This window comes from Ptychodera flava, chromosome 16, assembly GCF_041260155.1.
Source record: "Ptychodera flava strain L36383 chromosome 16, AS_Pfla_20210202, whole genome shotgun sequence".
Lineage (NCBI taxonomy): Eukaryota > Metazoa > Hemichordata > Enteropneusta > Ptychoderidae > Ptychodera > Ptychodera flava.
This window is the reverse complement of record NC_091943.1, coordinates 37,685,808-37,711,182: the sequence shown is the minus strand read 5'-3', so window position 1 is coordinate 37,711,182 and position 25,375 is coordinate 37,685,808. Positions and strand designations below refer to the sequence as shown.

Here is a 25,375-nt window from a genome sequence, read left to right as displayed (position 1 = left end):
TTGGGAACGGGTGGTAAATTGGGGCGAAGTGTAGCCCTACGTACAGGTCTGTGTGTTCCCGGCGTTAGAGGCCGTATAACGCCGGGAATCGGTATTTGGGGCGAAGTGGTTTTGGGACGAGGTGGTATTTGGGACGAAGTGGTTTTGGGACGAGGTGGTATTTGGGACGAAGTGGTTTTGGGACGAGGTGGTCTTTGGGGCGAAGTGTCATGGGACGAAGTGGTGCTTGGGACGAGGTGGTTTTGGTGCGAAGTGGTTTTGGTACGAGGTGGCGTGGGGCGAAGTGGTTTTGGTGCGAAGTGTCTGGGCCCCTACAGGTCTGTGTGTTCCCGGCGTTATACGGCCACCACCACAGGCCGTATAACGCCGGGAACACACAGACCTGTACGCAGGGCCACATATGTACATACACAGTCCCTCTATAGATAGAGGGACTGTGGTACATATTATATTGTTAACTGCATTGCTCAGTTCAATCACAGTCCCTCCACCAAAGTTTTGTGGAGGGACCGTGGTTCAAGCTTTCGAACATCGGACACGGATTCAGAACACACACGGCAATCGACAAAAGGACGAAGGCCCGGCGACATTATGTTACTCTGCCAACAATACTCAACAATTACGTTCCATACTCACCAACAGATGATAAATAATTTTACACACATTCAACACTCATCAGTGAGGTCAGTGGGCTCCGAGCGGAAGTGACTTGAAGGCAGCCATGTTCGAAATTACCCACAATTCTTAATGGTCTTTTCACTCGTTTGTATAAATACGCAAGTGAAAAATAGTATTTTTTACCCGTTGAAGAATACAAGTAATATCAGAATTTTCCATTAACCACGAATATGTTCAAAATCATTTATTTCCAAATCATTAGTTCTATGTGTAAATGATAGAACTAGCAATACACGCTTAATAACTATTATGGCGGAGCGATTTTTAAATGTTGTTCGCCCGTGATCTTCCTCTTTAGCCCGAGAAAGGTGAGAATGATCCTCGTGGTGAACATCCTGAGGGATTTCTGCTAAGAAAACCCTCATGGCAGTCCTGCAATTGCCGCCGAATTCAGGACATATGTATTTTAAGTTAATCAAAGTCAATATTTAAATACAGTTAAGCACTAGCCGACTGTAACAAACCTTTCAAAATAGTTTGTTTATGGGAGACCAAGCTTCAAGTTCTCGTATATAGCAAACTCTAGCGTAGTTGTCACATGTGCCGGTGATGCAAAACAGTGATAAAAGTCTTGAAAGTTTGTAAGCGAATATGTCCATTGCAAACTAAAAGTCCTGTAAATTTTTGCGACGTCAGAGATCATACTTGCCCCAACCCGGTCTCCTAGACATATTGTGGCATGTAAATGGCAGCAAAAGGTCCTTGCTACTGTACTGACTGAACAGTCAGCATGTCATTAGACTTTCATTTCAATTTCAACAAAACTGCAGCGATTTTGTGCATCTTTATTCTTTCCCATTGTATACAATAGCTTTGAAGGTACTGCTACTACTTCTACCGATGAATGCAACCATAGAGCTCCATGATGCAACATATAGTCCTGAGCGTTAGAATCACATAGTATTTGATACATCATTGTAGGGTTAGGGATTTCTATGTCTATATGTTGTGTGTGGCTGGGTGGCCAAGTACTCCATAATTTGACATCAGTCATTTGGTCCCAATCCAGAGTATTGTTCAGTGTAACAGAATTAAAATTGTTCTTTGTAAAATGTCCACTGTAGTTGGGTTAAAGCTCATTTTCATATTGTAAAGTAACACTGAATATTGAATTTGAGCAAATTATATTATGTATCCTTGTAATTGATTAGGTAGCCAAAACAGCAGCAAGATGGTGTCCTGTTCTCCTGATATCCAATGGCTTATCATACGTGATAACTCCAGTTTCCTGGTGAAGAACAACAACATGGTTTTCACCAAGGTTAGTCATTCTCATCATTTTAGCATTTAATTAAACCCACTTATGTGTGGTAGATGTATATTAAGCTGAGGTGTGTGCAATAGCGTTTATCGCGATTTCGGGTTTGTTACTAAATACAGCTGCACGCGCGCAAATTTCGGACAAATATGCTGAAATTCTGACAAATTGTGTCGTTGTATGCGCGGCTGTTGTTGCAGCTTGTAGTCTCAGTCATCAATTCATACGATAAGTGTGACGCTAAATAGCCATTCTAACACTCGCAGGTTTTATTTTCGTCGTTTATGCGGAAAATGTGGACAAATGTTTATTTATCAGTGTTCTCCACGAGGGGTTTTTGACGGGCGGTGCGCCCGGCTTCTTTTTGTCGCTGCCCACCTTTAATCTCGCCCGCCCACCTTTTATCTCGCCCGCCCACCTTTGTTTTCTGTAGCCTAAACTGTTTTCACAGTCAGTTGTCCGAACAATATCTGAAAGCCTATTGAATAAAAATGACAGCAACTGACAACGTCGTGTAATAAAGAGGGGCCGTTCACACATCTGTCGGTTTGTTTTGCGACTGCATGCAATCCTCAATGTTCTCCCCAGGCCGTTTAACAGGATTGACCCCGATCCTTTATTTTTTTTGGCCGATCCTCTTTCATATCCGCCAATACTCTTTAGTAAATGTGGTTGAAGACCTATTGTTTCTCAGCGGCGATTTTGTCACGCTTTTATTTCAGCGAGCTTTTAGTGTGAAACGGCCGTAGTGCCGATGAACATTCGCTAAGACTTCAATTCAAAATGCTTGAAATGTGTTAAGCTGCCGACCGTACCGTACAGACACCGTCCATTTCATACAACGGACACGGTACAAGGCTCGGTGTTGCATTTTTGCCAGCAGGCACTCAGTCAAAGCATCTATACTATAGGCAACTACTGTTGCCGCCAATGTCTCGTACTTGTAACGATCCGAGGGTCAGGAAAAGTGATTTCGATCAGATGTGGCTAAAATCGTACGATTGGTTGACACAAATATCAGATGCAAAAAAGTATGGTACTTCGCGTGTTCAGGTCGTTGCGTATCCGAGCCGAGTTAGCCATTTTGAAATCCGTGTACGTCCACATGACGTTGAAGCCATGTGTGTCACTTCCTGTCACGCATTCGTAACTTGCATGCGATTCACTCGATTGACTTTGAGAAGCAGTTGCGTTTGATCAAGTTTCAAAATCCGTGACCGTTTTAAAATATGAAAGGCACAATGAAATGAAGTAAAAAGAAACTGCGCGAGCTAAAATCATCATTCGTGTGATCATCCGAATACAGCAGCTATGTACATACGGTTCTGTACTGTATAGTTCAAAGGTCGCGTGTGATCGAGATCAAGAGCGCCAGCGTGCTTCACACAAACATCATGGCAGCCTACGCCGCGCAGTTGTCAAAGTTTTGTACGTTTGCCGAACTATGAGTCGATGAAATTTCAAATCGTTTTCTTGGAAATACCTGGTATCATTTTTTTCGGGCCTCTCTTTATTATGAATTGAGTTTTAAAATCAACTGTGCTTCTCTGCAGGCATGCCTCCGCTGACTCCGCATTGTAACTTAGGCTAGTGCAAATATTCAGTCCCGTATCAACTAGTCATGGACGCCGCACGTAAAAAAAGACGTTCATGGCTTTAGCAATCGGGCTACAGACAATCATATAGTAACAGAGGATCATATGAAAACGTGCCACCATTTGCCACCGATTATTTCGAACACTGATTACTTCTTGAATTTTCATGTTGGTATTGTGCAATATATTTACTAAATTGTGTATTGTTTGTATTAGTTCAATGTTTTTTTTTCACTTTTGATGTTTTATTATTTATTTAATGTAAATAAAAAGGATTTAAATTTAAAAATAAATTGTATAGCTTGCCATTTATCACTGCTGAATGGAGAAAAATATTTAAAATGTCAGGAGTATATCTCATCACTGGAATGCCTTGTGAATAGCCCTGGTGATATGTAAATTGTATGCAAATGTTATGCAAATAAATATGCTAATTAGCCGTCCGCCTTTAATTTTCATTTGTGGAGAACACTGTTTATGCATATTAATGAGAGAGAACAGTGACGTCATTTGCGATCAGCGCTATTGCGGTTTTTTTTCGAGGGGTATTTACTTAGATGTTCATCTGATTTAATGTTGAAAGATAGACTCAGTTCAAGTTTGTGAATTTAAACAAAATTATAACATTTTGTAATGCTTCTCTTTTGTTTCTTGTGAACGTGTTATTGTTATTTCGTTGAGCAAAAATGAAAGCTGAAAAAAAGCTGAATAGTGGATTATATGTAGTAGACCTACTACATACAGATGAAGCTAATATTTCCTGATTTCAAATATAATTCAGAGATATCACATCCACCACAACTGTAGATGTTTGAAATGAATTTGACATATACAGTGTCACATGAGAATGTTTTATAAATGACTTTTTTACTAAAGAATGTTTTATAAATGACTTTACTCAAACTTTGGTAATGTTCAAAGAAGTATTTGGCAAAAAAATGAGAATGAAAGAACAAAAAGAAACTAACTTAGATTGGTCTTCCTTGTGTCATTAAGTTCCAGTCACTGCAATGCCAAGTTTACATGGTAGCATTATGTGGCAATTTTATGGCTAATTTTACCCCTGCAAAATAATAGAAAATTCCTTTACACATTTTTCACCTAATTTTGTTTCAGCTGTGTCTTGTCTTTCATGTGTGTTGTCATCCGTGCAAATCTGCTCTGATCAAAGAAACTAAATGAAGCTATCAAATCATACTTATGTGTTCATTATAACTTATTTGTTATCAATGCATATTGAACTGGAAGAGCGGTGTTTCAACTCTGTAATGTCTGTTGATTTTCCTGAGGCTGTTTTGTGATTTTAATTTCCAGGAACCTAACAATCTGAAGAACAAGAATTCATTCAGGTACAATGGTCTCATTCACAGAAAGGTGAGTGTCAAGTCACTGAAATAGCAATTTCAGTTAGTTGTCAACCCTTTGTAAAGAGGTCGTTTAGACAGGTTCCGTCAAGATACCATATACATGTATATCACACAACGTTTTGCTAAGGTTTTTTGGAGATATGAATTTAAGAAGCCCTGTACCCTTCTGTTGGACCCAAATAATAATAATAATAATAATAATGTGTATTTCTTTAAAGAATGCCTTCCATGATATACTGAGAGAAGCCAAGATCAGTCAACTTGGGAACCACCCTGAACAAAAACAATGACTGCACCTTCACTATTCAGCAAACTAAGGGGAAATTGTGCAATTAAACATTGCTAGTAATTGTATTCTGTCATTATGATAAATTTACACATTTAAAGTATGTATCAAGTACACATTGACTCACTTCATATTGATTTCTACTGCTGGTGTGTTTCTAACCATAACAGACTGTTGGCATTGAACCTGCTGAAGATGGTAAGGGTGTTGTCTTAGTTACCAAGAAACAAAATGGTAAGTGTTCAACCTAGTGCATGTTAGTGATATGAACTAGATAACCACTCAAGTGATAACATGAACTCTATAGGTAAGCAAACGTGTCAAAGAAAAACAAATCACCAGGGTAGTTTCTTGCCTTCAGTATTTCATTGAGTCACAGTGTTCATGTAGGAACTTATTGTGCTTAGTTTCAAAAGACATCTTGAGTATATTTCCATCATGTCAAAACGGTAATGAACAGGTATAGTCAATCTGACTAGAATCAGATGTAGAGATGGTGACGCTTCAACCTCAGCTTGTTCTTGGTCGTTCTCATTAGCTTATACTTTCCTCACTACATCAGACCCATTGCCATGGAAGATCAGGTTCAAATGTCATGTTTTGCGGGAGCCAATGAGGGCATGCTTTTTAAATACAATGCTGCAATGCATAACAAGTGGCTGTTGTAAACCTTTTTCTGAATGGCTGGCTGTTCCGGCCCAATGCAAACGATTTGAACACAATCTTCTACGCATTTGGTCAGATGCAGTGCACTGAGGCTACTGTCAGCCGATAAGAACATACATGTGATTTTAGTGAGATTGAGGTATAGTGGAATTGCCTTTCTATCAAGTTTAATTGTACATCAGAGTTCAGTATGTTTGTGAAGACAAAAATTGATTTTCAACCAAGTCAAAGGGCATGTTAATGATGGATTTAAAACTTTATTTTGGATACATTACAGTGAGTTTAAAACTATTCTGGTCATCAGAGTTTAACTAATTGTTTCAACCTTTTTACTGCATTTTCCATTTTCTCACTGCTACTGTTTGACAGCCAAGAGAAATCCAGGCAAGTGGCATCGCAGAGTCACGATGAAAAGGGATGCAAGACGAAACCTTACATCAGTCAGGAATGAAATTGTCAAGGGCAAATACCGTACAGATCTTAAAAAGGTGAGGAACAGCAGTCAGTATGCTAACTTTTCAGCAGCCTGAGAAAAACAATGCTTAAAATGACTTGCTATGCAAGATGTGTTGAATTGAAACCCATGTTTGTCATCGAATAATATATATATCACTAATTCAATCAAGAAAAATTATTGAGAGATAAATGCCAAAATTTTGCCTATAACTACAGTTTTGCTTCCAGAAGGTAAAATATAAAGTAATTTGCATTTCAGCAAGTTGATAAAATCAAACATAATGGAAAGGATATAAGCTTTTTAGTAAACCTCTATGAATGCCAGCACATGTTATTACAGCAGAGTTATGCAAAGATTGTAGCAAACTCATATCACATGCTGTAATACCTGCAAAATTTTTGTGGACACTACATTACTTGATGTGACTTAAGTTATGAGATCATGTCCACTGATCTGTAAAACTACCTTGTCATGATTTGAAGAGAGTAATGCCCTATGCATTGCCATGCTGGCCCCTGAAAATGGTAAGCATTGGATAAAACAAACTAGAACAATATTCTTTCTAATTGTACAAATTTCCATGTGCTGACTTTGTAAACTCTGTTGACTGACCATAATACTGGTTTGTGTTTGTAGGCTGCTTTGAGGCGTGTCAGTGCCATTCTGAGAAGTCAGAAACCAGTGACTACCATCAAAAAGAAGAAGTCGCGTGCCAAGCGTGAATAAGAACTTTACGAATTTACATTGAAGATGTACATTGAAGATGTAAATTAAACAAGTGTATCTCTTGTGAAATAAAAGTTGAGCACAGCTGCTAACTGTCAACTTTGTTTTGTCAGTGTGTGGTATACATTGCAAAGACATTAATTTTTAAGGGCAGGTATTGTTACTAATTTTGATATCTTGCGATGAAGGTGCTCTAAGTTATTTAGTGCATTGGGTTTGACAAACAGGGAAACATTTAGCTAGTTAGCATGTTCAAGTTTTGGAATTGGAATTGGAATTGGAATTATGAACAAACACTTGGCAAATCATTATGGAAGGTGTCCTTGTTCTACCCTTTCCTATTTCTGGATTATATGTTTGAAACATGAGAAATGAGTATAAATGTTCCAAGTCTTCAATGCTTAAATTTCCCCACTCACACACTGCCGTTGATGGTTAAGATTCATTGCACTCCAAACTATTTAAGGTATTATGCACCTTGAAAATGAAAGCCTTATTTTGCTCAAACTTTCAACTATTCTCTATCAAAGTCAAAGTCAAGGAAAAAAATCGGGTCACTGCAAATTTTGGTACTAGAGAAGCAAATTACCCAAGATTTACCGATATTTGAAATGGCTGCCATCCCTGTGTTAACTCTACGGAGAAAAATAAAATTTTCGAATTTTGAAAAAACTAAGCCGATTATAAGTTTTCTTACACCAAGAGCTTTGAAATGAACCCCAACAAGTGGTAGACTAGAAGAGAATTGCAAAAGTTCTAGAGTCCAACTTTGTGTCCCCAAGGGGCATTCTACCTGAAGTGAGGGGTGTGAGCCTAACCTAGTTGGTGGTACTTTTTAAAGCCCCCGCCCCCTATGACATGCAGTGACTTAAATCTGAGTGAGATGCAGAGCATGAAGAGTTTGAGGTTAATAGAATCTCACACCCCCAAGGACCTGGGATCAGATTTCTCACAGGAGTTGGGGATATTTTGTCTCACACGAGCCGCAGGCGAGTGTGAGACAAAATATCCCCAACGAGTCTGAGAAATCTGATCCCAGGTCCTTGGTGTGTGAGATTCTTTTTCTCACATGACTACAAAATGCGTTAAATTCACATTGGACACGTACAACATTATCCAAAATCGTGGAAAGTCTGTCGTCTGCCACTGTACTTTGACCTGCTTACTTTGTAGTTCTGGTCTGTGTGTTACTCGCCGTACCATTGGATAACATTTTGCGCGTGGAACAAAAAGACTTTATCATCCAATCAGAGCTCGTGTAATATTTACAGCAGAGTGTGGGACGGTTTCTGAGAGTGTGGGATCGATTTTTCCCACACTGTCGATCCCGCACTCCCAGCGGCCAGGAATGTGAGAAATATTGTTCCCATATTCGCTGGAACTTAGCATGCACTGGATGTGTTCTCAAACCAATTATGCGATGTTTCAGTTATGATTTGCTTCATCCATGGTTGTGAAGGGACTGTGCTTCATCCTACAAGTTACCTTGTGATCACTGCTCACCGCCATCTCATCGTCTCACAACCAAACAAGTTTAACTAAAAGAAGGTATGGGTATTGCACATGTGCAGCTTTATCTTCCATGGTTTAAATAGTTCAAACTGAAAGCTACCCAAATACAGTATACAGCAAATGGCACCAGACAAAACCAGTAATTCATGTACAGATTCGTTCCCTATGAAGATGGTTCAGGTGGAAAATAGTGCAGACCTGAACTGTTTTGATACCTGCACTAGTGCTTGTTCAGTTCAACTTGAATTTGAAGTATTTTTGAAGAAAAGATAATTGATCTCCTTAAATCAAACGGCAGACTGAAAGATTAATATAGCATGCATGATTCTGTGGTAATATGTTGAGTTGTATGGCCCATGGAAAACCGCCATGAGCATGAATTCCTGCAAAACACCACTGGGGGCGCTATATTCATTTCTGAATCAAAATTTCCATGGACATTCCCATACGAAAAATTTATCACTGGTGAAGTTGACAATTGCTTAAGGGACGTCTCAGATAGTTGCATAAGGTCAAAAAGCGAAATTTGTCAGTTTACAGAGGGAGGGGGGTTTGACCTTCATTTAATTAGTGAACTGCACTTTTGTGATCACAAGTTCTTTGTAAGTAAAAATAAAACTGCACACTCGCGCCAACAAATTTTGCAGTAACTGTTTGCAACTTGTTCTTGTCCCAAACATGTTAACATTGCATCCTAAACCTTTCATTCATCAAATTATACAGATAAAAACTAACATTTTTCAAATGTGCTATAAGCATCCGCCTGCACACCTGGTCATTTCACTGTCACTGTGTTGACAAAACAGCACTGAATACTGCAGTCTTCAAGATACGCATAATTCTCAGAGATGTTGAAATGTTAAAAAAAAACCACATATAGCACAACAAAGGACTTCATTTGGTAAACCAGTTGCTGGCTCAAAGCAATTCTTCAAAAAACACCATAATGACCATGAAAAGTTTGTGGAAGCCTACATGTTTTTACACCAGGGCAACTTGTCAATAACTAAACACAGAGATACACAGGAGGATTGGCAAAGGGTGTACAAGTTTTGACGCTGGAGAGCTGAAAAATATGTGACTGACTATAGCGAGAAGAAGTCATGAGATGCAAAAAGAGGAAGTAAAATAAAATGACACTTCTGTGCGGTTAGTACTCAAATTTGATCGATTACTTGACATTATAATGTGGTCAGGGGAAGATATTCTTCAGTAGCCATAACAAAATGTTACATTGTACTCTCATGCAGACATCAACATTCCACACTTTTGAACTTGTGTTCAGGGGTAGGGGGTTTTGATCTAAACGAAGGAATTTCATTTCTTGAACTTATGCGACAATCTGAGATGGTTCCGAACACCTTGAGCTGATGAACATTTCAAAAAAGAAAAGTTGAGCTTAATGCTACTGTAGTGGTCTATGGGAAATTAATTAGTGGTCTTGTGCCTCATGCTATACAACAGCTTGACATAGCCTACAATCCTTTTTGACATCCTATCTCACATCCACATTGGTTGTCTTTTTATCTTATACAACGTTTAATAGCTGTACCACAAATGCTCCACTTAAACCCCTTGTTATCACAATGTATCATAGAATTGATGTACCAAATGTGAATGCATATAGGATATTGCTGTAATTTTACAGCCACAGGATACATACAGTAATTCATTATGGAACAAGAGATTTCTGGAGTCAATAAAGTTAAGCAAAACTACAGTAAGGTTGATTGCACTGCCTTTTATTATACTATATTCAATATTTCAATTACAAAACATCTGAAAATAAACATCTCTGTAGCATAAAATTCAATGGTAATTACACAAAGAAAAAATTGCAAGTTGATTCTGTTTTACAGATAGGATTTAAGTCACACAAATTTTATTTTCATAGTAAACAGATCAATAACAAACTTGATTTGCAAATACAAGACAGTTTTCTTCATGGACATGTAAAATCAACAATCCAATGTGCACCAACAATAAACTACTTGCAATGATTATGGATCCAGTTTATGGATCCAGTTGATTGTATGAACCAAGCACGTGACTTAATGAGTTCAATGGATCTTTTGAAAAACTTCCTGATTCCAGAATTTTGCTTAAGTGAGTTGACTATTTGTGATTTGAAAAACACATGTAAAAGTAGTTCAATGTGTCAATACATCCGATGAAAAAAAATTTCAATTAAATTTCTCTTTATCACTCGTAAAATCATGACTGCTTTATCTTTCCAACCTATCATCCCTTGCAGACTTAGATTATGTTTCTAACGTTGTTTCCCCTCCCCCCCCCAAAAAAAAACTAAATTTATATTTCTCTTTTCTTGTCAGCCTTGATGTCAAGCTATGATGATTATGTCATAATGTCAGCCTTTGCATTTTCTGTGGGATCTTCTAAGAGTAATGTTTTAATTCAAAGTATCATAAATGATATCAGCCATGTAACTTTCTAAAATATCACTTCTTTCACTAAGAAAATTTCAAGTCTGTAATGATACAGATGTCACAATTGGAGAAATAACATTTGTGAATGTCTGCAATACACAAGTCTTACCAAAGGCTGCAGTATTTTTTGGATGTACCCAAATTTTTTAGCCATAAATTCAAAATGTAATGATGTCGCACTTGCTCTCACCAAATAATGAGGCAAATACACATCTCTGTGTTATTTCAGAAATGTAAGGTTACCAGGTTAAATTTCAAGCAATGTGAGTGCCCATGAACATCTGAAGCCATGGATCTCAATCCATAGAATATGATTGAATGTGAAATTTTCAGACAAGCCTTGTGTATGGTATTCAAGATAACCTTGTGATAACTATGACATATATTCATAAAATTGATGATACCAAGCTGAAATCATAATTTAAAATATCCTCTGATGTAGTAAAGAAGTAAGCTAACTTAGCAAGTTTTGATAACTTCACATTGTCATCTGATGCCATAAATTTGATATTCAAATCATAGTATAGCTTTGCTGTCGTATTTGTGGCTTACTTATTTTTTTGAATGTACTCATCAATGACTTTTTCCAACACTGATATTGGTACACAACCACAGCTCAGGAAAGCCTCATGGAAAGCTCTCACATCAAACTTATCACCTGCAAAACACAAGGGAAATGGTTCTTGTTAATGCAATGTTTACAATACTAGGGAACTAAAAAACAACAAACTATTTAATTCCCAAATTTGTCCTTTGATAATTTATCCATATGAACAAGGTAATTTGTAAGTTATGTGCCACTATCATTAGCCCCCAAGACTTGGAGTACCATCCACTATAAACGCTAATTTTTTATATACAAGTTTGTTTTGGGTTGTTCTGATTATCAAAGTCACAAACGATCCTAAAATGATCTCACACCACTGACCCTATGGCTTCTACCGGTACTTTCCAATGGAGAATTGCTTTAAATGTGAGTGATGCGAAATGAATCTGCATGAACCTGAAATAACTGCAGTTCTTTATTAAAACGGCAAAACAGATTTGTGCTTGGTTTCTGAAGAGTAAGGGTTAGTGATGTTTCATCTTCATCTGAAAGTGTAATTATTCCCATGATTCCAACTTCTGAACACTATGCCATTTATATTGATAGAAACCAATCAATGAAAGCCAAATTTCCCATGATTTAAAGCATGAAATGACAGCCCCATGAGAAGAATTCCAGCTTTGCAAGTATCGTTGAAAGTTTATCTCTAGAGGGCGCTGTTCAAAACTATTGAAGGGCAGCTGGTGAAGACTGCATTGACCATGCAGAAAAATACAAAACTTTCTTATTCAGCTGTTCTATTAAATTTCACATTAGGAAACATGGTCAATGATTACAATGAATATATGTCTTATTTTAATATGGCACAGTGAAACCCTTGAACATACTTTATTTAAGTGTGACAGAAATATCCCTAAATTCCTCATTTCTCATAAAACAAAGTCTGGAAAAGAGCATCAATACTCAAAAAATGAAAACAGAAATTGAAGCTGCAAATATGTAACTTAACTACAAGTGTTATCTAACTACTGTATCCCTTGCTTTCATTTCTTAGGAATTTCAAAAAACCCTAGCAATGGCAGCAATTGACGATGACAACAATGTGATATTAGGTGCTGTAAATTTGTAACATGAGAAGTTCAGTTATTATTGATGAGATAAAGGTTCTACTTGGATCCTATGTAATGCAACTGAAACATTGTTTTTCTTCATTAATCAGTATGTCGTACTATATTTGAACTTAATGAGCATTGAAGGTTCAGGCTGCATGGCATTGAAGTCATTCTTATTGCCAAATTACTGTACATTTTCTCTTACTTCCTGTCATTAAACAAATATATTGTATATCACATCATTTATTGGTACACTTCCTAGAAGTGTATTTTTCTTGCATGTTTTTGCTTTGTCCATCGTCAGTTATGTTGACACATCTTTCCATGTTAATGGTGGACATGTCTGTTGTTAGGGTTTTGTTTCATTCATAAACTTCAAAACACTACATGTTATCTGGTAACATTGTAATGGCAATGACAGTGGAATCATATGTACATGCACAATAATATATATTAAAAGTAAAGTCAGCAAGAGACTTACCAAGCTCCTTCTTGGACTTTTCTCTTAATTCCCTGATCTTCAGTTCTCCAATTTTGTAAGCACATGCCTGATGGAGAATTACAGCAAACTTAGAGTTGGTGTTCTGTAAACTTGCTAACTACTGGTAATTTATGTACTGTTAACCACAGCCCTTTCAGTTGGAGTCATAATGCCCAAGACCACTAATCAATTTCCCAAAAGCCACCACAGTAGCGTTGAGCTCAATTTTCCTATTTTATAACATTCAGCGGCATGAATCCTCTTAACAGGTGTTAGGTCAATGTCAGCTTGATTACTGATGAATTTTTCATGTGGGCAAGTCCACAGAAATTTTGAGATAGCGATGAAAATAGCGCCCTCAGTGGTGTTTTTGACAAAATTCAGGCTTATTGTTATGATTTCTATGGGCCCTAGAACAACTCATATTACCACCAAATGCTTCAGCCATTATTGACAACAGTCTGCATTTTGATTCAGGCAGAAAAATATCTTTACAAAAATACTTGACATTAAAGTTCAAACTAAACAAGCATCCATGCAGGTATCAAAACTTCAAGATCTGCACTATTTTTCTTCCAAACTATCTTTGTGGGTAACGAACCCGGAAGTGAATTAGTGGTCTTGTGCCATATCATCATCATTTTGAAATAAACATTTCACAAGTCCTATAAAATTCCTGAAACAAGTCTCTGTTTCAATCACACCACACTTGTATCTTAGTTTCATCAACAATTCTCTCTCTCTCTTTGCTTACATACAATTAGTTTAAATGGGCCAACTTGGAGGCTGTGAGTGGGACAGTCCAGGGACGAGGCAACCTTACAATTAACCATATTGGCTTTGAGCTGTGAGTGCTAGCCTATGGTGGCGGAAATTGGCTTACAGCCAGTTACCATACCGGTAAGTTGACCTCCCCAACACTTGTGTCTGTCTGAATTAGTACGGTATTAGTATAGGCAGCATTTAATAAATGGAAAAGATATGATTATTCCTGTAATATTTCATTGGCTGCTGTGACAGACTTCTCTGTTAACATTTCTAGCTATAGAGCAAGTTGTCAAACATTTTTTAACCAATCCATAAGAAGATTTTATACCCTATTGATGATGAGGTTGTAAAATTTTGATTGATTTACATATTTTGGTCCAAAAGCTTATTTTTTCAGCACTGAATTAAAATAGCGATAAACTGTTGTACATTTCAAAAGTGACACAATCACTACACTGTTACAAGCAAAGATTGTGGTTTGAAGGTTTATTCATGTGAAATTCACAGAGCTGGTTATACTGTAAAAGCTAAGTGGTTGATGGTTTTTCAGGGTGACAGATCAGAGCTGCATTCACGTGTACCTGACCCAAAATAGTTTTACAAGGTTTCCTGTGATTAACACACTTCTTTATCTGGTATTCAAATATTTTTCAAGCAACTGTCATTTGAACAAGCAGCCAGGGCAGAGGATCTCCTGTCAGCTATAGCTTAGAGACTACAACAAAGTTATCCTGTCACCAGGTAATAAAAGGGTACAATAGTGGCAAGAAGCTATAGTGGAAGGAGCCAAAGGTGTGTGATTTCTTCCGTTAACTTTTAGTACAAAGTAAAGAATCAAGCCATCCAAGAAAATCAGATACAGGATCACACCAACTTCCCATAGTCATGTGATCAACTGCGGTTCCCACAAGAGGTTCTGAATGTGCTATGCCCTTATATGGATGAGGAAATCTTTAATTGGAAAACTATGACAATTTGTGAAAAGGCCATTATTTGCCCAGTTTCCACTGAAAAATGACCCATCTTTGAATAAGTACAACAGATGCATTAAATCTTGAAACTAAAGTTTAGGGTTCAGACTTGCTGTACATCGCCCTTGCATGAAATTTTACAATGAATCCTTGAAATGTACTCATGTAGCAATTTATTATACCTGTCCAGGCCATGTTATATATCTGTCAATCTCAGATATGATGTTATGGTAACCCATCGCTGTATTCTCTTGCAGGTATTTGATGGCCTGGTCACGGCTCCATCCAAGTGCATGCATTCCAGTGTCAACAACAAGACGACAACCCCGGAGAATTTCCATGGAATATCGACCAAACCTGGAAATCAGTAGAGTGATAATATTTACCTGTCACTATCATGAGCATACTTGGTCCCTTTCACAGATCTCATTGTATGGGTATGTGATTGAGAGTGGGCAGGTGGTATTTGAATGTAATACTATCTTATAGTTCATCTAGTTTATTCTAAGTGAGAGTGTTTTCTTTAAATGTTTATCAATGGGGAAAGTGGACCAGCTCCTAACAACATCAGAATTCTGCATATTATAATTAACATAAAATTCCATTTCACACTGGAGACAATGCAGACAATACTGTGATGAGAGTATACTTACAAAGAGTATGGATCTTTGTACAAGCCCATTTCTTCACCAAGGTATTCACAATACAAACCCCAGCCCTGAAAAAAAGAGAAATACACAAGGGTTCAAAGTGTATACCTTAAACTGATGTTGGCAGTCCAAGCAGCATTATGGTCAGTTAAAACTACTTTAACCTGATTCTGTAACTGAATTGAGTGTTGAGGCAAAGCATACATTCTCAATACGAGAACATAAAGATGTAAGACAGTATCAGTCAAAGAGATACAATGTAGGTCTGGTTCAAGTGATGTGAGACAATACAGAGACATTTCAGCCAAATATTTATGAAAGATCTTTAAGTCCTAAGCTATGTGCACACAGTTCCATGACTATCTTGTGGTCACTATGTTCATATATGGTGTCACCTTGAACTCATTTTGAAGAAGTAACATACCTCAAGATAAGCAGTGTTCATTGCAAACCGTGATGGCATCTCATAGTAATGACGATCTTCAACATTACGTCTGAATGCAGGTAAGTTTTTCATTTGTACAAGGAAGGCCCCATTTAAGTGATGGCCGGGCTCTCCCTCATGCAGACTCAGAGCCATCATTTCATATTTAGGTCTGATTGTCAGAAATGAGACCAACAATTAGCTAACTAGAGTGATGACGTGTGAAATGTAACAGTTCAACATGGTGGTGAGTTTTTGATGGGGTATATTTCACTTTCAATGCAATTACCAAATTATATAATCAATAATTGAATCTATTTATCAAATTGACAAATTACTTTATGTTCAGTAGCATGTATAGCAAATTCATGTATATTTGCAACAGATTAATACAAATGACACAGACGACTCTAAATGTACAAGTACATCCAAATATTAACATTTCTTGAAAAGACAATATTTATCACCATTCATCACCTGCAGTACTCAATCTAGACTTGGTTCAAGTCTGTGATTTGTGAATGTTTGAGTGGAGTGAACGCAATGATTTGTATTCTGCTTTCATGTGAAACACGCACGTGAGTGGACGCGATGAGTAGGGTGAACGCGATGAGTGGAGTGACCGCTATACAGCGGAGTTTCACCCGGGTGAATCCGGCAGAAACTAACTCACTACTGCGCAGACTCAAACTTGACGCATTCAATAGTTGGGAAAACCTGGCGTGAGCTGCCAAATTCCGGATAGGTTTGTACGAAATAGGAGAGACACAACAGAAACTATTATAAATGATTTCATTTTTTTTTAATTCACCGACTTGAACCAAGTCTATACTCAATCTTGCACTAGTGGATGTTCCATCCAGAGTCAACATTGTATTGTTTTCATTGGTTTGTATCAACGGCTGCTATAGTAGCTGATTTATAAACATAGATTATCGCCTGCTTTGATAATGTTTGCATTGATTGATAAAGTTTGAGAGATTACAGTTGCTGCAACTACATTTTAAATAAGTCTGTAATCCAAGTCATTCATTGTATGATAATCGACAATGCGAGCCCACAAAAAGTTATATGTTTCCAGGTTCTCACAACAAATATACGTAGTAGAAATATGAATAGACCTTCTCTGGAATAAAATCTTGGATGCAAACTATGGTCATATTCTATGAAAAACTTACAAATATTCATGTCACTGTCAATGAGTGCATACATAGGCATACATATATTTTGGCATGTTATGTTTGTACCGTGGCAACCTGGTGTGTTCACATTACAGATTTCACTGATTACAGCTAGCAGTGTGCCACTTGGTGCAAGACTGTGTCTGCCACCTACCCACTCTAATACCACCACCACTACGACAAGTCAATAGATCAGTGCGCAAAATCACAATTTACATCTGTATTGCTCAAATTTCACAAATTCTTGGAACAATCATCTATTTTTATTCAATTTGGAAACATCGATATTTCAATCACATGGAACAAGCATTTTCTGAATATTGAAACGGTGATCATGATGTACTCAACCAGTCTACGTATTTCACATGACCAAGGTGGTAGTTGGAAGTTAGAAAACAAGCATGGATATATTAGTGTATTAGCATATTTTCTGAGTTGTGTTGCAAGACTTCATTTGATTTGGAACAAAAGAAGTAGAAAAGTCAGATGCATTTCCGATTCACTGTCAAACATGTGAGTTGTGACAAATATGCAGATGATTGGTGGAACATTTTTGCAACTTAGACAAAAGCTACCCATTTGACAAATCATGCACACATGTAATAGCGGAAGTATGCCGTGTCTGAAAAGGAACCACTCAGGATAGTGACCAAGCAGCTATTGGTCCACGCACTTTGCTGAACAGTAGAGGACTGTGACAAAATAAAATAATCCTACCATATCAAATGCATGTATTAATACTGTGGCAATCTAAAGGTACACAAAGTGGCAGTAACAACTGATTCAGGTCAATGACGGAGTCATCAGAAGAAGAGAAGTGCATGCCATTTTGCATTGTATCCCAATTTGCCGGTCATACCGGAACTTTGTCATCATAATGTATGAGGGGTAGCAGTCACTAAACCAAAGCAAATGGCCTTTTAAGGGCCACTAAATTTTCCAAAAAGAGAATTTTTGATAATAATATTTTTTCTTTATCACAGTTACCAAGCAGTTATCGACTTGCATGTAATCGGATCACATTTTTTACCCAAAGAAATGCAGCAGGTAGGTCAAAATTTTGGATTTAATGATAAATTGTGAACAAACTATTACCCATGTCTCTAAACACAAGAAATCTGGATACATATCTTTCATATTATATAGTCACTGTTAGCGGATAAGGTGAATGCTATTAAACGGACATAGGTACACATCTAGCTGACTCATGTTTTACTTTGCACAATGTTTGATTGACAATGATATTCAAATCATAAGTGGGGTCCCCTGGGTCAAGTTTCTCACTGGCCACACTGAATTACTAACTGAAATTGCTGTGAAACTGATCAGTTTGAAAAATAATAAGTCAATACACATTGATAACTTATCTACCATGCTGCAGAGCATGGTCACTTCATTGCCACAATCTCTAAGGAGTTCTCTATCCATGTGACTCATATGGCATCTCTTTGCATAATGAGCGTCTTTTCTAACCAATGGGTGCCTTTAAATGGGTTGTGTTACCTATATTTCCACAAATCATTGAAAGTTTTAACAGTAAAATGATCACTGGAATCAATTAACAAATTATTTGATGTCCACAGCAAATTAGAGAATTTACTTTCTTTCTTATTTCATATTTACACATCACTGGAAATTGTACATACAGGTCTCATTCCTATTGCAGTTGAATTTTGTAAGAAACAGTACATACAGATTTATTGGATTTTCACTGGCTTTTTATCCTTTGAAAAATCCCAAAGGCAATACCATACCTGAGAAATAGGTTAATAAAAATTCACAACAAATGGAAAGTGACCCTGTATCTTTTAAGAAACCTCTGTAGATAAACTTCCCCTTAAACTCTCCACAGTGTTACTGGGTTACATTTCACACAGACTAATGTCTTGCTCCAAGAGTATCAGTGAAACATAACAATTGAGGATGTGGTATTTATTTCTCTCATTTCATAAAGCAAATAGCTTTTAACAAGAAAAGGGTTGCAAAGAAAGAAACAATATAGCTCATGAATAATCTGTCAATATTGTTATGTAGGTCATTTACCCCACACTCATCATGACCTGAGTTCAATTAGTCTAGAACATTCTCAAGGTCACTGCCCTTGATGACCTAACAACCTTGAATTCAATTAGTCATGTTTGGAATGTTCTGGAAAGTTGATTAGTTGTGTAAGGGAGATAATTTTAGAACAGTAATTAGCATGTCAATAAAAGTTCTAGATTGTTCTTATATGCCTTTATAAAAGGGACGTGCTCAGCTTCCAGTCAGACTTTTGGGATCGTGTCTCTTGTGTGTTACTAAACTCCAGCAGTAGTCATTCTCAAGACTTTTCAAGACCTTCACTGCCAACGCTGGATTTATACTGTGGACTTTGTGCAAATTCAAGCCTGCAAGCCAAGGACTGTTCATTCATCCAACTGACTGTTACAACTCTGAGACTGGAGCTTTGCCGTCCCAGCTGAGATAAGTAGTCTGGTACACTTTTAAAGCTTGTACTCTGTCCCTGACTTAGCAATTAGTTTTATTTTCGTAATAAATTTTGTTTAAACGTTAACTGCTGAGTTCACCCTTTTGTTCGTTTTCTCTGCACGTAACAAATTGGGGCTCGTCCGGGATACGAATATTTTGAGCCGTTTGACAACATTTTGCCTACCTTTTCAAAACTACCGTATACTGTGAACTCAGCGAAATTCAATCATGGCGGAATTCAAGCCAGACGAATTTATGGATGACCTTGATCAGGACACATTTAATTCCCTCAGAAAAGACAACCTCATAGCACTGGCCAATTTCCTTAAAGTAGATGTCAAAAGATCTATGCGCAAGCGAGAAATACAGTTCAAGATTGCAAAACATTTAGTTAATTCTGGCCATTTTGAGGAGTCTGCCTTAAAAGATTATGAGCCTGAGTCTTCCTTTGAACTCAAAAATTAGAATTGGAAATACAGGCAGATTTCGAGCTAAAAAATTGGCATTAGAAAAAAAAAGAATTACAAATGAAAGAAAAAGAATTACAAATGGAAAAGGAGAGACAGGCAGTAGAAAAGAAAAAATACAAATGCAGTTAGAAATGGAAGAAAGACAGAAAGAGAGGGAATTGGAAATGAAAGAAAAAGAATTGCAAATGGAAGAAAGACAAAGGGAGAAAGAAAGAGAGGAAAAAGAAAAGGAAAGAGAATTAGCAGAACACCGACTGCAGTTAGAAATAAAACGTTTAGAGCTTGGACAGTCAGGAAAATTCTTCCCTTCAGACAAGTTTGACATCACTAAGCATTTCAGGTTAGTTCCCCCTTTCCAAGAAAAGGATGTCGATAAATATTTCCTTCATTTTGAGAAAATTGCTCAGAGTCTGAACTGGCCTAAGGAGTCCTGGTCTATGCTTTGCAGAGTGCTTTGGTGGGTAAAGCCAGAGAAATTTACATTCAGTTGTCAGTAGAGCAGGCTTCAAATTATGATTCTGTGAAGGAATTAATTCTCAAGGGCTATGAGTTGGTGCCTGAAGCTTATCCGTCAGAAATTTAGGGATTGTGAGAAGGTGAAAGATCAAACTTATGTTGAATTTGCTCGAACAAAAGAACAACTGTTTGATCGTTGGTGTTCTTCGGAAAAGGTCAGTCAGAATTATGACAAATTACGACAACTTGTTTTGATTGAGGAATTTAAAAGGTGCATCCGGAGTGACATCAGACGTTTATCAATGAACAAAAGGCAGATACATTGGAGGTTGCTGCACGTTTGGCCGATGATTATTCTTGACCCACAAATCTTCATTTCTCAGCAAACCATCCCAGTCCTTTTCATACAGAAACAATGCAGGTAAATTTAACTCCTCCTTTTCATCCAAGAATTTTTCAAAGGACAGTAGAAAATCAAATGACAACAGTTCACAAAATTCAAGTAACACTCCCACATCATCAGATCCCAAGTCTCAATCTCCTTCTGACAAACAGTTTGGTACACTTTCTTGTAATTATTGTAAGAAGACGGCCATTTAATGTCAGAGTGTTTCAAATTGAAAAGAAAACGTGAAGGTCAAAGTGGTCAAAGTGGATCTAAGCCAACCGGCTTTATTTCTTCATCAACTCAATTAGAGTCTAATAATGTGTGCAACACATTTTCTGAGGTTAAACCCCTCTCATCCCCAATTAATGAGGTCAAGGTCAATTCTTCTCAAGATAGCATTATGGGTATTTTCGAGCCATTTATTCATAATGGTTTTATATCACTTTCTAGTGATTTCTCTTCCGCTACCCCTGTCAAAATTTTAAGAGATACCGGGGCTTCCCAGTCTCTTTTGTTGGCAGATACCCTGCCGTTTTCTGAAAAGTCATTTTCAGGTTCTAAAGTTCTTATTAAGGGGGTAGATTGTAATGACTACATTCCTGTTCCTCTCCATAATGTCTATTTGTCTTCGGACTTTGTTTCTGGACCTGTGGCTTTAGGTATTAGGCCTTTTTTGCCTTTTGAAGGGATTCACCTTCTTCTTGGAAACGACCTTGCTGGGGACAAGGTCATTACTAATCCACTTGTGACTGATAATCCTAGTTTAGATCAGGATCCAGAGCCAATTGAACAAGAGATACCCGGTTTATTTCCTTCATGTGCCATTACTCGAGCCATGTCAAAGAAAACTTCCGAGAATCAAAATACTCTCAAAAATAATGTCACAGATGTTGACTTAAATGACACCTTTCTCAGTCAGGTGTTTGACACGGATCATTCCGTTATCCCTCGTGGATTTGAAACTTCCAGTAAAACTTCTGCTGACCAAAGTCAGACATTTTCTAGATCAAATCTCATTGCAGAACAACACAAAGACCCAGATATTTTGTCTTTGTTTGACAGGGTAGATGATGAAGTAAAACTTCAGATAGCTCTGTTTCCTATTATACAAAATCTGGTATTCTCATGCGTAAATGGAGACCTCCAGATGTTTTGGTTGATGACGATTGGGCTATAAAACATCAAATTGTGGTTCCAAAGCCCTATCGTGCTGAATATTGCGCCTGGCCCATGAAACCCCCTGGGCTGGTCACTTAGGAGTCAGGAAAACTTATCACAAAATTCTCAGTCACTTTTATTGGCCTAATCTCAGGCAGGATGTAGCACATTTCTGTAAAACTTGTCACACATGTCAAATGGTAGGAAAGCCAAATCAGACCATTCCAAAGGCCCCTTTACAGCCAATTCCTGCATTTCAAGAACCATTTAGTAGGATACTAATAGACTGTGTTGGGCCCCTACCAAAACAAGATCAGGAAATGAGTACATGTTGACAATTATGTGTACATCAACTCGGTTCCCGAAGCCATACCACTGAGAAATATAAAGACAAAGACTATAGTGAGAGCTTTAGTCAAATTTTTCACTTTATTCGGCCTCCCTAAATGTGTCCAGTCCGATCAAGGCTCCAACTTTATGTCTGGAATTTTTCAACAAGTAATGGATCAGCTAGGCATTAAACAGTATAGGTCATCCGCCTATCATCCAGAAAGTCAGGGTGCTCTTGAGCGATTTCATCAAACTTTGAAAAACATGATTAGGACCTACTGTTTTGACACAGAGAAGCAGTGGGATGAAGGAATTCATTTTCTGCTCTTTGCTGTTAGAGAGTCAATTCAAGAGTCTCTTGGTTTTAGCCCATTTGAGCTTGTATTTGGACATACAGTCCGTGGCCCACTTAAGCTCGTTAAAGAGAAATTCTTATCAGACGATGATGATTGTCTGAATATTTTGCAATATGTGTCAGATTTTTGTACGAAACTCTCTAAAGCATGTGAATTAGCCAGAGAAAATCTTGAGTCATCTCAGCAGTCAATGAAAACCAAATATGATAAAAGCACCTCAAAACGGAAGTTTGAACCAGGTCAAAAGGTTCTTGTTCTACTTCCAATTCCTGGCAAACCACTCCATGCTCGTTACTTTGGGCCATACCTAATTGATAAGAAATTGAGTGATTTAAATTACATCATAATAACACCTGACAGGCGAAAACAAAAACAGCTATGTCACATAAATATGCTTAAGCCATATTTGGATAGGGATAATCCTACTATAACTCAGCCTGTCAGTGCAGTCAGTTCAAAACATTATGAAGATAGTGATACTGAAACTGACTTGAGTGAAAATACTCTAAACTCAAAGCTGGGCTCGGTCAAGCTTCAGAACTCAGAAATCCTGGAGAAGCTGGAGTCTACAAAGTTGCACACCTCCAGCCAGAACAACAACAACAGGTGAAAGAACTGCTCCACGAATATAAACACCTGTTTCAAGATGTTCCAACGAGGACAAACGTCATCTATCACGACGTTGATGTTGGGGACAGTAAGCCTGTAAAACAACATCCATACAGACTGAATCCAACAAAAGCGAAATATCTCCAGGAAGAAGTCAAATACCTGCTGGACAATGACTTTATTGAACCCAGTAAAAGTAACTGGAGTTCGCCGTGCATACTTGTTCCCAAATCAGATCACAGTTATCGTATGTGCACGGACTTTAGGAAGGTCAACACTTTAACAAAGACAGACACTTTCCCAATCCCGAGGATTGATGACTGCATCGACCGAGTGGGAAAAGCCAAGTATGTGACGAAATTTGACCTACTGAAGGATTTTGGCAAGTCCCTCTGACGGATCGTGCTCGTGAAATATCCGCCTTTGTTACACCAGACGGATTGTTCCAGTACAAGGTGATGCCATTCGGAATGAAGAACTCTCCGGCAACGTTCCAACGGATGATCAACGACGTCATATCCGGGCTAGACGGGTGTGCAGCCTACGTTGACGACGTCGTCCTGTATAGTGACACCTGGGAGGAACACATCAAGCTCATGCGGAAGTTCTTTGAGAGACTGAGCAAAGCAATGTTGACTGTCAACCTTGCCAAATCTGAGTTTGGTTGGGCAAGGGTAACTTACCTCGGACATACTGTAGGACAGGGTGAGATAAAACCTGTTGATGCTAAAATCAGTGCCATTTCAAGTTTTCCCATACCAAACTGCAAACGACAACTGATGCGCTTTCTCGGTATAGCTGGTTACTACAGAAAATTCTGTCCAAATTTCTCCACAATTACTGAGCCTTTGACTAACTTACTTAAAAAGAAAGTAAAGTTTGTTTGGTCAGAGCAATGCCAACAGGCATTTGATACACTTAAAGCCATACTGCAAAGTGCTCCAGTGTTGTCTGCACCAGATTTCACTTTGCCATTCAAATTAGCTGTAGATGCTAGTGATACGGCTGCTGGTGCTGTTTTATTGCAAGAGGATAGTCATGGTGTAGATCATCCTGTTTGCTATTTTTCACGCAAATTTAACAAATCCCAGAGAAACTACTCTACAATTGAAAAAGAGTGTTTATCTTTGATATTAGCTTTACAGCATTTTGAAGTTTATGTTACTTCTTCAAATCAGCCAATAGTGGTTTATATTGATCACAACCCTCTTGTTTTTCTGCAGAAATTTAAAGGCAAAAATCAGAGATTGCTAAGATGGAGTTTAATGTTACAGGAGTTTAATCTTGACATTAGACATATCAAAGGCAGAGACAATTTAATTGCAGACTGTCTCTCTCGTATTTAGAGTTTATTGTTGTTCACTTTCAAGAAATTTTACTTTAGAGTAAAAAAATTTTGAGTACTTAAATCTTTTTCAAGATTACATTTGTAAAAGAAAGATTTTTCTTTGAAAATTTTCTTTTTTTGAAGAGGGGGTGTTATGTAGGTCATTTACCCCACACTCATCATGACCTGAGTTCAATTAGTCTAGAACATTCTCAAGGTCACTGCCCTTGATGACCTCACAACCTTGAATTCAATTAGTCATGTTTGGAATGTTCTGGAAAGTTGATTAGTTGTGTAAGGGAGATAATTTTAGAACAGTAATTAGCATGTCAATAAAAGTTCTAGATTGTTCTTATATGCCTTTATAAAAGGGACGTGCACAGCTTCCAGTCAGACTTTTGGGATCGTGTCTCTTGTGTGTTACTAAACTCCAGCAGTAGTCATTCTCAAGACTTTTCAAGACCTTCACTGCCAACGCTGGATTTATACTGTGGACTTTGTGCAAGATTCAAGCCTGCAAGCCAAAGGACTGTTCATTCATCCGACTGACTGTTACAACTCTGAGACTGGAGCTTTGCCGTCCCAGCTGAGATAAGTAGTCTGTACACTTTTAAAGCTTGTACTCTGTCCCTGACTTAGCAATTAGTTTTATTTTCGTAATAAATTTTGTTTAAACGTTAACTGCT

The 25,375-nt window shown here is 37.8% G+C and overlaps 3 protein-coding genes across 5 annotated transcripts in view; 1 reads left to right on the top strand and 2 right to left on the bottom strand.

Annotated features, from left to right (window-relative positions):
• Positions 1-749, bottom strand: part of LOC139114769 (uncharacterized) — a 32,407-nt gene extending 31,658 nt beyond the window's left edge. The window contains exon 1 of one of the 2 annotated variants that reach the window (XM_070676671.1): positions 637-749. The gene's annotated coding sequence lies outside the window, so the exon portion shown is untranslated. The remainder of the gene's footprint in view (positions 1-636) is intronic. The other variant, XM_070676672.1, reaches the window with a different exon arrangement.
• Positions 750-1,781: 1,032 nt separating this feature from the next.
• On the top strand, positions 1,782-7,132 carry LOC139114771 (large ribosomal subunit protein eL28-like). Its single transcript, XM_070676675.1, has 5 exons — positions 1,782-1,939; positions 4,846-4,905; positions 5,355-5,418; positions 6,220-6,338; positions 6,944-7,132. The coding sequence occupies exons 1-5, from the start codon at positions 1,850-1,852 to the stop codon at positions 7,031-7,033; spliced, it is 423 nt and encodes a 140-aa protein (XP_070532776.1). The 5' UTR covers positions 1,782-1,849; the 3' UTR covers positions 7,034-7,132.
• Positions 7,133-10,271: 3,139 nt separating this feature from the next.
• The window catches only part of LOC139114773 (uncharacterized), a 36,759-nt gene continuing 21,655 nt past the window's right edge, over positions 10,272-25,375 (bottom strand). The window contains exons 11-15 of one of the 2 annotated variants that reach the window (XM_070676676.1): positions 15,946-16,117; positions 15,525-15,589; positions 15,054-15,228; positions 13,133-13,199; positions 10,272-11,650 (exon numbers count right to left, since the gene is read on the bottom strand). In XM_070676676.1, the coding sequence (XP_070532777.1) occupies positions 11,541-11,650; positions 13,133-13,199; positions 15,054-15,228; positions 15,525-15,589; positions 15,946-16,117 (589 nt within the window). In that variant the 3' untranslated portion in view covers positions 10,272-11,540. The remainder of the gene's footprint in view (positions 11,651-13,132; positions 13,200-15,053; positions 15,229-15,524; positions 15,590-15,945; positions 16,118-25,375) is intronic. The other variant, XM_070676677.1, reaches the window with a different exon arrangement.

Excerpts from the sequence above, each read along its gene's own strand:
- LOC139114771 (XM_070676675.1), top strand. The coding sequence starts at position 1,850 with ATGGTGTCCTGTTCTCCTGATATCCAATGGCTTATCATACGTGATAAC. Across the intron at positions 1,940-4,845 it reads ACAACATGGTTTTCACCAAG|GAACCTAACAATCTGAAGAA; the intron begins GTTAGTCATTCT and ends TTTAATTTCCAG. Across the intron at positions 4,906-5,354 it reads ATGGTCTCATTCACAGAAAG|ACTGTTGGCATTGAACCTGC; the intron begins GTGAGTGTCAAG and ends TAACCATAACAG.